The following is a 13,000-nucleotide window of genomic DNA, read 5'->3' on the forward strand; positions in this document are numbered from 1 at the left end:
AGTAAAAAACAAAAGGCGCCCTTATCACTGAAGAGCAATCTCCTACCTTGGGGTAGAGGTTGGAATTCTATAATTTTTTTAGTCTATATTTTTTTGCCTCAACGACTCGTCTAAAAGCAGTTTACGAAAAAAACATTAAACAGATTTAGATACACGTTTTGATAGAAAATATCAACAAATTTTTGTTATTGTTGACCTAAACATAACTCTAGTACGTCAACGTCAAATACAAATTCAAATTAAATCACCGTTAGGTTCGAATTTAAATTTTATTCATTAAGTTAAAGTTTTCAAGATTTTATATTTGTATTAAATTTTGTTCATCTAATTATTAAAAATATGCAAAGGCATTTAAGCAAGAATTTGAAAATTCTTAAAATCGTATTGAAATGTTGGTGCGTGTAGGAACTATTCACGCTAAGATGATCGCACAAGACAGAATGATGGTTCAGAAATGCCTCAAAGACTGCAATAATTGAAACTACAAGACATTTCGAATCAAATATTTTTTCCCGGCTGCTGAGAATTTTATTCTCGGATATAAGTTACAGATAAGCTTTATCAATAGGAAGTAAAATAGACACTTAAGGCTCGTTCCTCTTTAAGTAACAAACTAGAATTTTTCCAATCTCACAAATAAAGTTGAGTTTGAAGGTGCAAAAAACTATTTCATAAACTTTTATCCGTATAATACAAGTATTATACGTTAGATAGCTTCACCAGCAACCGGAAAAATTTTACCTTAATTTAAGCAATAGTTATTAATTTAATATTTGTCTTTATTTCTAATACTTTTGCGCTTTACAGCTTTGCAATTAACTTATAATTAACGGACGCCAAGGTACATAAAGCGTTGTTCCAAGTTAAAAAAAACGATTCGTTTTGGTCATAAACCATTCAATTTCGAACACGACATACGTGTATATACGCTTCATTGTATTACATAGCAACTATAGTCGTCGCAAAATAAGAGGCCCATGGTTTGTACATTTGACAAATACCCTAGAACGTAACTTGGTACGAAACTGTAGGTAAAAAAATTAAATAAATAAAATATAAACAATATACACACGGCCGTCTGTTCCTAAAGTCAGCAACTTAATGCTTGTGTTATAGGTAACAGAAGACAGGTATAGCTACATTTTTTTTCGATAAACATATTTATAAATAATACCTATATAAATATATAAATAAATATTTATATTACACCTAGACTCGGGGGTGGGAATCGAACCCACAAACCTCGGAGTAGAAAGCAGGTTCTCTACAAACTGCGCCAACGGGCTAGTCGTAAAGTAAGAAACAGTAAAAGAATTATTAATAACATAAAGTGTTTTTAAAACACGTTCATTTTTTGGCGCGTTAAATAATATGATCCAATATATTGCGAGTATTCATTTCACGCTTACTTTATATTAGCATGTAATTTCTAATGATTACGAAACGTCTCAAAAACAGTTAAACACTAGTGCTGTAACCAATTCATTACTTAATTTCACCAGCTTCATTGGATTTTAATCGTAATTAAATATTGTGTCGTGATCTTTACGGAAAAAAAGGGCTTGGCGCTCAAGTTGTAATCAAAATTTTGATTTGGTTAATAAATCGCGATAAAATCCGAAAAGAATCGTTTCATTATAATGATTAAAATTCGTCTACACAATAGAAAAATATATAAAATAAGGCAAATTGACCTTTTGTACCATTGTATTATTTTAAATTACCTACAATATTAATGTTTGAGTTAAGTTTCTGATCAAAAATTTTGATCAAATGCACTTTACATCACATAATCAAATCGATCAAATCTCTAACAAAACTCATACAAACTTGAATCGATTTATCGTGAGTATCGAATGCCGAGTCGTATGGTTACTTCGCTATTTACGTCCCGATGACATATGTCCAAGCGGGCCTTTTATTTTGTGACGACTATATTTGCTAGTATAATAAGTGCTATTTAAGTTATATTTATTATCTATACAAATAAATAAAATTAGAGTGTCCGGTTTTAATATTAAAATAAACGTTTTTACCATTTTGTGTGTCTGTCTGTCTGCCTGTTTGTTCCGGCTAATCTCTGAAAAGGCTGGGCCGATTTTGATGGGACTTTCACTGGCAGATAGTTCATGTAATAAGGAGTAACTTAGGCTACTTTTATTCTAGAAATTTATTTATTTTATAACTCTACGAACTGAATAATAACTTTTTTGTTAAATTCTACACAGATGAAGTCGCGGGCACAGCTAGTAATAAAATAAAGCTAGGTAAAGGTAACATAAAACAATTAATTTTAATAGGCCATAGGTAAAATGTTTGTACTACTGCTACTTTGTGACTCTCAGTCGGCTCGTGAATAGCTCCTTTAATTAGAAGTGCATTTTTAGGCCTCGATAAACTTTTTTTTAAATTTTATTCTATATGCATAAATATTGTAAAAACTACATCAATAGTTACTATATAAAAACAAAACATTCTCCTTTTTGAAGTCACTTTACAACAGAAGAAAAAGATTTCAATTTTCAAATTGAGTTGTAATTAAAATAGTTTAAATGTCATACAAAAGAAGTATTCTAAGTTTAAATAATCAGAAAAATTCAACCACGGAGGTTTACTAATTAAATAATATTTATAGAAACACCTTTTTGCTTATACGTATTGCTTAGATGTAGTCTTTAAAATATTTTTATTCTTACATTAAGATTAGGCACAACAATTTTATTTTATTTTTAGCAAGAATTCTACTTTTTTTAATAGTAACAATTTTAGGAAGAAAATTGTAAGATTATTTACCAAATTACTACGTATTAGTTAGATTTTATTTTTAAAAAGGAGTAATGACAATGTTCAACAGATTATACACATACAAAAAATTAAAAAAAAAGATTATTTTATTTAAAAAACCTAAATATTCAAATAATAATTACAGATCATTTATTTTTTCATATAGTACATGATTTCAACATAACATGATTTCAACATATATTTTGTATCTATCTAAATTTTGAGAAAATTTTCTTTTCAATCTATGCAATAATAAAATTTCCTCACGTCTAGCTCATCCAAGGCTATCATAAGTTAGGAGAAGACATCGTTAGCTTGTCTACAACATCTGATAAAGGTGGCTCGTCTAGGTAATTCTCTTAACCTAGCCGCGCCTACATAGGTACAGGCCGATCTGAGACCGCCTAGGATATCTTTGACTGTAGCTTCTACGTCTCCCCGGTATACGACTTCTACTGTTTTTCCTGAAAGAAAGATACGGTTTAACACTCTTTGGACACCAGTCTTTGCATGACAAATTTTTAGTCGCTCCCTTAAAACTTTTTTAAACTATTGATTCTCTATCCACAAATATACGCAAAACTTAGAAACGGGTTACCAATACTTTAAAATTTAATAATCTGTAAAGTGACTTTAGAAGTGGTTATTATGCAAGTGGCTTTTTAATAGTAACTTAACTTACTTCGAAGATTTTTAAGCCTTTCTTTAAGATTAGTATCTTTTATGTTGCAATTCCGTGAATTGAAGCGTAGGAATAAAGTTTGCTGGTTTTCCCATAGTTAACCATCATTTCAATACTAAGGTATTGAATTTTAGCTTTAAAAAATTAACCTTCCTTACCAATTTCCAATATCTTAAGTATACTAAATATAAAACTTTAAATACCTTCAGAAGACCGATAGTCAGCTACACCACCAGAATGTTTCAACATAGCTGTAGATGAGGACATGCCATAGAACAGCTTGACCTTTATCCCATCATGCTTGGTCACAACTTCTCCTCCACATTGATCGTGACCAGCAAACATACCACCTGCCATTACAAAGTCAGCTCCAGCTCCAAAAGCCTTCGCTACATCTCCTGGGCAAGTACAACCACCATCCTGCAACAAAATGATTTTAACTATTATGTTTACTAATATTTCATTGTGTTCTAGTATTTATTGTAAACTTAAAAATGCCAGTAATTACCACCACTCTGGTGTAATGGTACGTGTGCCGGGCAGGTGCCCAAACGCCAGCGGTCGCAGGTTCGATTACCTTTCTAAGAGGATATTTGTGTTTATACCAACATTTATTTCTGGTCTGATTGTTTACTGTCGTGAGTCTCTCCACTGTGCCACAGCTGTTAGAGAGTACGTTAAACTATCGGCCCCGATTGTTATCATAAACATAGTAGTAGCCATCCGCCAGCCCATACTTTGAATGGGCTTTAAAAGCACTTTTCAATCACCATGGTGCAAAACAAAAAAATAGGTTTCAGTCTGTAATGTCCCACTGCTGGGCATAGGTCTCTTTCTCCATTTAGGAGAAGGATCTGAGTTTAATCTACCACGCTGCTTCAATGAGGTTGGCGGATATATTCCCTACTATGAGTAACGATCACTATTAGGTGAACATGATAACAACCGGGACCGACGGCTTGACGTGCTATCCGAGACACGGTGGGGAGACCCACAAGGACTGCACAAACAACCAGACCACGGCAAATATCTGTATGGTCAATAAAAATGTTTGTAAAATCGGGATCGAACCCGCAACCGCCAGCGCAACACCACAAACCAGTGCTGTGACCGTTGCGCCAACGCGTCGTCATGTAAATTGCTTATTTGTTTAAAAATTTGTGTTTAATAGACATGTGTGTATTTCGGAGCACACTCAAAATATTTTATAAATGTTCTCTAAATATCGTCGTAAATTATTTATTCACATACTTAAATAATCCCTAGACATAGAGCATGCTTCATTTCGACAGTAAGAGACAAATGAACTAGAGTCGTATATACATACATATATATAGTAATTTAATGTCCATCTAACACAGGATCAAGTTTGCCTTTTACGTTAATTGGGCAGTTAGTTACATAGAGGGTTCGATGTAGATACTGTCTCTTAAATTACGTATTACAGTGGTAAATAAAAACATGTTTGACCTATTCAAACATTCGAAACTTTGCCAATAAGATTTTTTGATAATGAAGTAGATAAGAAGTTTGAAACCAACTTGGATGAAGTAATTTTGATATTGGATTGGAGTATTTTTTAAATTTTACCACAAATTTGGTTTATAAGTTTAAATATTCAAGAGTTTTCTGAATTTAAATAAGTAGGTATTTTACGGCGTTGCTAGTTTTCTATTACATTTAGTTGATCATAATACCCTATTTTACGGCGACGTATAATTATGAATTAGCTATTTTCTTATTTGGTGAATAATTGTGAAAAATTCGCATTAAATAAGAAAAAAAAATTTCAACCGTCAATCTGTTGACGTTGTTTGAAAATTAAAGCCGTCATATATATAATTTCATAAATTAATTAATTTACAAAAACAAAAGCAATAATATTTTTTTAGTTGTGAATGCCGGTAGAGCAAGCAATTGACTATAAAATAAAATAATTTTTACGTGGAGTAATTGTGAGGTTTTTTTCTAAAAAGGAAGGCAAATATCTTAATCTTAGCGTATTTAATATATATGATGATTTGCTTCATCAAAGATACGCGTAGAAACAGTTAAGTTACTGGATGTATAAAAGACCTTTTGCTAAGTAGTAATCATTTAGAGTAGTGACGCGAATAGTTGCGTTAGGGGCGGCCGTAAGTTCGGTTTCCGCGCAGGGGCAGATATTTGTATTTGTACAAATATTTGTTTCTGATCTGTGAATATATCATTGTACGTCTCTTCACCGTACTGGACGTAAAGCTCTTGGTTTTTAGTAGAGTTACCCAATAGCGTCACACATGATGGGTTCACTCGACTCCCAGTAGAGCAGCGTAGTATATTAAGATACTGACTTATTTATTTATTTATCTACACTTTATGCACACCAACACGAAAGAAACATAAGTTTGATGAGGTTAAAAAAATAATAATAATAATAAACTTGCATTAGTTGCAACAGGCGTTTACCTTTTCTACTAAATGGGAAAAACTTACCTACTATCTTTTTAAATGGTAAAACTTCAATCCCAAATAACAATTCCAATGATTTTCAACAAAAACTTACCGAAATAATATGACCCTTAAGTCCGTGCGCCGCGTCCGCGCACTCGATCACAGCCGACAGCTGCGGATACCCGACGCCGGTTTTTATTCGAGTCGTACACACAGACCCTGGACCTATTCCTACCTGTAAATGTTCCGCACTTTTAATAAAACTTAGACACCACAGATAATTTAGTGTTCTATGTATATTTCTCTGTATACCTACAGTCTGTATAGGTAGAGCACAAATGAGAATATCCTGCGAAAATATGGAACACCCAGACTGGGTTAATAACTCGATCTTACAGAAGGACACAGGAAAATAATACTCTTTTCATGCAGTGTTGTTTTTATACTCTGTTTTTCTGCTGGTGAGTAAGGTGACAGAGCTCCTGGGGGGAATTGGGGATACAGTCGACAACGCATTTTCAATGTTTCTGGTATGTGATCAGAGCTCCTGGAGGGAATTGGGCATACAGTCGGCAACGCATTTTCAATGTTTCTGGTATTGCAGACGTCTATGAGCTACGGCAATCGCTTGCCATCAAATGAGCCGTACGCTTGTTTGCCGACCTAGTTATATGTAAAAAAGTATTTTTTTTCTCTACAAAAATGGCAATTAAGCATAAGATCCGCGTGATGGATACCGTAGCCTATAGACGCCTTCGATATAAGGAGCATCTCAACCCAGCTGCCGACCCCGTCCCTGACTCAGATTAACAGCTCTAGCGATCTTACTTATCTTAGGCACACAAAACTAATTAAGAACAGTATTAATTGGCTGTGACATTCAAGAATTTTCCAAGATAAGCTCCAGATTTTTTGCAAGATAATTCCTGTTGAGCCTAAACTTAATAATCATAGTTTTCATTTTTTTCATTAATACAAGCAATATCTAAAGTTATAATGAAATATCAACAAAATCGTGATTATTAGAGTTCTGATCGATCTCTTTTATGTTTTCGCCATTGACGTGAGACAACATTATTACACTATTTGGACCACTTGTTAAGCTTTGAACTACCTTCTCTACGAGATATCGTCTATTTTCTTATAAATTTAAACATCATAAGCATCGGTGACATTTTAATCTTGGTATAAGTACTTATGTAAATTAAATATCTAATGTTGACATCTCAAAATACTTGTTTGCAGATCAAAATAATTGCAGATATGATGAAATATGTATAAATGATATAAAAATGGAAAGCTTATTTGGAAGCGCTGGCCAAGTAAATAGAAAAATTTTAAAAGTACTTTCTAGCGATGACCATGAGCTCAAAGAGGTTTAGTTTGTTTTAATACCAAATTGTTATAACCTCAACTAACTCTATGCATAAATCGAACATAAACAAGTAAATACCTTAATTATATCGGCTCCTGATAATATAAGTTCTTCAACCATTTCACCGGTGACGACATTACCAGCCTGAAATTATAATGGAAATTTCCATTATTTCTTTGTAAGTAGTACCTCATTAATAAAACTAAAATATTTTTTACGGAAAATATGTTAATTAAAATTAAAATTACATAACAATTAACAACTTATAAATATTATGGTAGTTGTTTTTCATATACATTTCCAAACAGATTTGGAGGGTAGACCGAAATATTACAAAATTTAATGTCTTTATCAAACAGCTTACGTAATTCGCGCATTCAACAACCGCACTCACGTTTCGTATCTGCTGATGTTATTTGTAAAATACTTGTCTTATTTTTCAATGGTATAAATCAGTCGAATAAACGTTTATGCTTGAACTGCATAATGTTTCGACGTCCATTTCGTTTCAAGTTAGTATTCAGTGTTACGAAGGCTTTACAAGTTAAAAAGAAAAAACCGTGAAAAAGCCGTCTCATTATTTAAAGAAGCGTAGAGTACACAATTGTTTTATGTCAAGCGAGAGATTTTAAACAATTCTACTAATGTGTGTGGACTTTTTTTATTATTTAAGAAGTGTATACGATGATGACAAAATATAAGATTCTTATATAAAATGTCAAACAATATTATCGTTTTATTGACTAAAAACGACTTGCAATAATTAAAAAAATGTTATAATTAACTATTTTTCGACTGTGGTGGAGACCAAAAAGAATATAAGGATTTATTAAAAATATCAAAATTGTTTCACTTTTTCTGCTCTGCTTTTATAAATATTCTGTGTTTATTTTTTAATGATCCTGTGTTTAGCCAAAAAGGAACATTATTTAAATAAATTGTACTTTAAATGTTGAAATACCTACCTAATAAAGTCTGTTCCAGTTTTAAAGACATCAAAATCTCAATCAACCACACTTATTCCACTGCTGATTCTACTAACGTAATTTTAATATTTAGCATGCAACAAGGGTGGTTATGAGGGAGCGGCATATGGGGCTAGACCTAAACTGAAACAAATTACTACAAGCAAAATTGTCTCAATTTCTTCGTTAGCCAGAACCTCCAAAGCCAGGTCTACGCACAGTACAGATAACTTTGGGCTTGGAGGATATTGTACTGATTTCGATGTCCTTTAAAAAAGGGATAAAACATTTAACTCAAAATATCAAAATACTTACAATAATAGTATGAGTAGGAAAAGCAGCTCGAACTCTTCTCAAATACTCAACAAAGTGCTGGGAGTACCCATTAGCTACATCTAGACAGATGAACTTGAGATCCTTAACGTTGTTCAAGATTTCTGACAATCGCTCGAAGTCCACTTCTGCTGTGCCAGAACTTGCCGCTGTAAACATGTTATATTATAACAAAAGAAGCCAATTCACGTGGTTTCACTTACACAGAAATGTCGTTTAGTGGTTACAATTTAACATGTGATAACGTTTTAACAAAATAAGCGAATTCAAAAGTTTTTACTTTAGTAGAAGTTCGGATGGTGGCTTAAATCTATATTTTTTGGTCAATCAGTGATAACGAAGTTTTAATTATAATATACTAAGTTTTATTATTCTTATATAGAAGAGCTTTAGGTTGACAAGCAATCAAAAAAATTGGTAACATCTACGTATATATATCTACAGTTGTACACAATACACACACGGTCGTCAATCCCTAAAGTAAGCAAGTTAATACTTGTGTTATAGGTAACAGCCGACTGGTATAGCTTTATTTTTTTTTTTTCGATAAACATACTTATAAATAATACATGTATAAATAAATATATATGTTACACCCGGACTCGGGGTGGGAATCGATTCCACGACCCCAGAGCAGAATGCAGGGTCACTACAAACTGCGCCAACGGGCTAGTCATACAATGCGATAATTTGAATACTATTTAGACGGATACAGTACATATATCCTTATCAATTTAAAGTCGTCAGTTACCTCCGCATAATAGACACATTATGATAATCTATACTATACAATTTAAATGAATATCTTAAGTGTTATCGCTAAATACAAAAAAACGAGTGTGCTTCAGACCACACGACTGAAGTAAAACTTCTTTAGCTTCTACAGTAATATATGAAACGAAACACTCTCTCTTTCTATTCTCACTAACTTATATAGGTTAGTGAGGATATACAGAGTTCCCCTTTCAATTTTCATTCGCCACACCCGATCATACATTTCGTTACGCTCTCGTCACAAATTCACCAGTTCACTCCCCAAGTCAAGCATGCGTAAGGAAGTTTTAAGACTGGCAACAGAAGACCTAAAGGACAATGTTGATATTATTTTCATTATAATTAATATATATTATACAAATTATATGTACAGAACAATATAAAAATATCATAACGTATTTAAATATCAATAGCAAAATAGTTACCCATTTGTTCCAAGCACGTAGGGTTCTCCTCGGCAAATTTTTTCCATTCCTCGATTGAGTAGTATTTATGGATGCATGTGAACAATCCATGCTGAAAATAAATTTCCAGTTAAAGCTAGGAAGGAATTTACATACACGGTAAATATAAGAGAGGCATAAAATTAAGCCACATATACACTATTCCTAAGTTATATACGAAAAATCAGTCAAGTAGAAGAAGTAGTTACACTATTATTTTTATCATTATATTAAAATATCATTACATGGATACTCTACACGTGTACTATATTTGGACAATTGTTCTAGTGTAATAGTTCGAGTAATTCTCTTAATACCGTCGATAGCAGGTTTGATGGTGGCCCACAAGGGCAAACATTAGTATTAGAACATTTTTTTTCCAGATTTGAGTGTATGTTCTTATGCATCTCACTATCATTCCTCGAAAAACACGTAAAACCTTGGGTTCCAGTCGTTATCAAAAACAGGGGATAACAAATAATAGTCTGTACAAATTAGTTATATTATCTCCCAAAAACATTGGGGCGGCGTGATGTTTGAAACTCCAGTCCTCTTTCTCTATATAAAGGTCTAAAGCCAGCAGAGAAACATTTTCAGGCTAACTAAGTTCAGTTGAGTTCATTTATATTTTACTTTTGATAAATTATTAAGCTCCTAATCTTCTACTACATGGAGAAAGAGGCCTATGGCTAGCAGAACACTAAATCAATCAAAAGTCAGTTTGATAACTGATCAATTCAGTTTATTATTTACCTTCGACAGTTCCTTCGCCATTTCAAAAGTACCGACAGTATCCATGTTGCTCGCCATCACGGGTACTCCCCGGTACGTTTGACCGGAATTGCGAAAAGTTATTTCTCGGAACAAATCTACCTGTTAACAAAAATATTTATAAAATTAATTCTAAATATTTAATCTTAAGTGCAGTGGTTCTAAGAATGTTTTGTTTATATTTTATTAGCTGACTTGCGGAGGCATAGCGAGAGAGGCATCATGCCCCGGGCGCTTCCTACAAAGGGGCACTAAATGGTCCGCAAAACAAAAAATTACTGGACATATTATATGGTTTGGAATGGGGTGGGAGGGCGCTAAAGATATACTTTTCTAAATCGGCTCTGAAATTTTTAATCAAAGTTATATTACATAAGTATAGTAATACTGTTTTATAAACGTTTAAATATTGCGTGTTTCATATAGAGATAAGTTTATAAATAATTTTTTTTTTATGTCACTAGGTCGGCAAAGAAGCGTACGGCTCACCTGATGGTAAGCGATTACCGTAGCTTATAGACACCTGCAACACCAGAAGCATCGCAAGCGCATTGCCGACCCAATCCCCAATCCCCCCAGGAGCTCTGGTCACCTTAGTCACCAACAGGAACACAATACTTCTTGAAAACAGTATTATTTTGCTGTGATCTTCTGTAAGGTCGAGGTACTACCCCAGTCGGGCTGCTCCAAATTTTGAGCAGGAAATTCCTGCTGTGCCCTACCTCAGTTAAAACTATATTAGTGGATCCAGCAGACATTGACCTGCCCAGAAAACAGCTACCATATTTGATTGCTTACATACCGACAACAGCGCCACTTACCGGGTCTAAGTGAGATAAAAACTACCCTGTCTCCCAAGTTGGACCAAATTACAGATACCTACAAAATTTGATTAAAATTGGTTCAGTAGTTTCGGAGTTACATACCGATAGCAGCGTCATCTACCGGGTCCAACTGAAATAAAAACTACCTTATCTTCCAAGTTGAACCAAATTACAGATGCTAACAAAATTTGATAAAAATTCGATCTGTAGTTTCGGAATTTATCGCCGACATACATCGCGATGCGAAATTTTTATATACATTGATTCTATGTTGTTGTTGAGACAAAATTTACTATTAAAAACTTAGGGAAATCAACATCTTCACAAAAAAAAACATGGCGGCAGCGAAGTTCACCTGTCAGCTATTTATATTTTATATACCTATATGGTATAGATATAATATGCAAATATCTAAGTTATATAATCTAAGTAATGAATGGTCCGTAGTAGTGACATCACATAACATAAACAGTACACATAAATGTTGGCATGAACCGGTACTATTTGCATACGAGATCGCTCGTAAAATACCTATGTATAAGGTGAATCACTAAGTTTAGTTAAGTATTTTTAAAGGTCGTATTATATTTTGATTTGAATGCAACTTAGATTCATTAAAAATAAACGAAAAAAATAATAAAAAAAGAAATACAAAATAGGATAATCATAAATTATATATACGAGATTACATAATAATATATATTATGTAATCTCGACCCCACCGATCAATCTCCTTCGCGTCTTCTAGTACATGATATTGGCATAAGCTTTTGTACTTTTTTGGCAGTATTTAACGCTTTGTTTTGGGTAAGCTTTATATTTATTATTACGTATATCGATGATGATGATACGAAAAAATACTGATTTTATTTTACCCATAAATTATGAAAAAAGTTGATCACATGTATTGATGATAATAATATATACGATCTCGGTAAGATGAAATTTGTGTATAATTACAAGAGCAAAAGCACATACAAATCAAAACATCAAACAAACGCTCAGACGTATCCCAATCTGTATTTTTTCACAGGTTTCTAATAAAGGTTATCTCACACATAAGACACATATAGTTTATCAGACGAAGTTAATGCATGTTCTTTGGTTCTGTTTCACCTCAACTCAAAATCTTCACCTTATAAATTCATATGTTATGGACAGGTGAAAAAGAACAATGTGATATAATTTTTAATCTGTTGGATACCGTTATACATTATATAGCTTTATCAGCACTCCTTAATAAAAATAAGTTTCGAATAGCAGATAAATATAGTACCTAATTAGTATGATTCCAGCAATTTTTAGAATCGATGTCTCTAAAATTCGAATATCAAAAAGTTCCGCGGTAATGAAAATTGAAATAAAAACAGCTGTCATAAAAAGGAAATCAAATTATACGTTAAATTTGATAGCTTTGAATCACGCAAAATACGTAATACGTATCACAGCGATTGAAGAAATAATGCGAAATTTTCTCAAATGCACCTTCCTTGCCAACTGGGCGACTTGCCAATACTTCATACAGTGTTAAATGACACTGCCAAGGGTGAAAAATGTAGGTCACGGTGCCGATTTCATTTCGAAAAATAAAAGAAATGGACCATAACAATAAATTT

At 33.0% G+C, this 13,000-nt stretch overlaps 1 protein-coding gene across 2 annotated transcripts in view; it reads right to left on the reverse strand.

The window, feature by feature from the left end:
- LOC123665418 (GMP reductase 1-like) overlaps positions 1-13,000 on the reverse strand; it is a 39,444-nt gene that overhangs the window by 9,223 nt on the left and 17,221 nt on the right. The window contains exons 2-8 of one of the 2 annotated variants that reach the window (XM_045599729.1): positions 10,543-10,662; positions 9,772-9,862; positions 8,555-8,721; positions 7,353-7,418; positions 6,012-6,134; positions 3,670-3,886; positions 3,052-3,248 (exon numbers count right to left, since the gene is read on the reverse strand). In XM_045599729.1, coding sequence (XP_045455685.1) covers positions 3,079-3,248; positions 3,670-3,886; positions 6,012-6,134; positions 7,353-7,418; positions 8,555-8,721; positions 9,772-9,862; positions 10,543-10,662 — 954 coding nt within the window. In that variant the 3' untranslated portion in view covers positions 3,052-3,078. Of the gene's footprint in view, positions 1-2,519; positions 3,249-3,669; positions 3,887-6,011; positions 6,135-7,352; positions 7,419-8,554; positions 8,722-9,771; positions 9,863-10,542; positions 10,663-13,000 lie in introns of those variants that run through there. The other variant, XM_045599728.1, reaches the window with a different exon arrangement.

The sequence above is a fragment of the Melitaea cinxia genome, chromosome 24, assembly GCF_905220565.1.
Source record: "Melitaea cinxia chromosome 24, ilMelCinx1.1, whole genome shotgun sequence".
NCBI lineage: Eukaryota > Metazoa > Arthropoda > Insecta > Lepidoptera > Nymphalidae > Melitaea > Melitaea cinxia.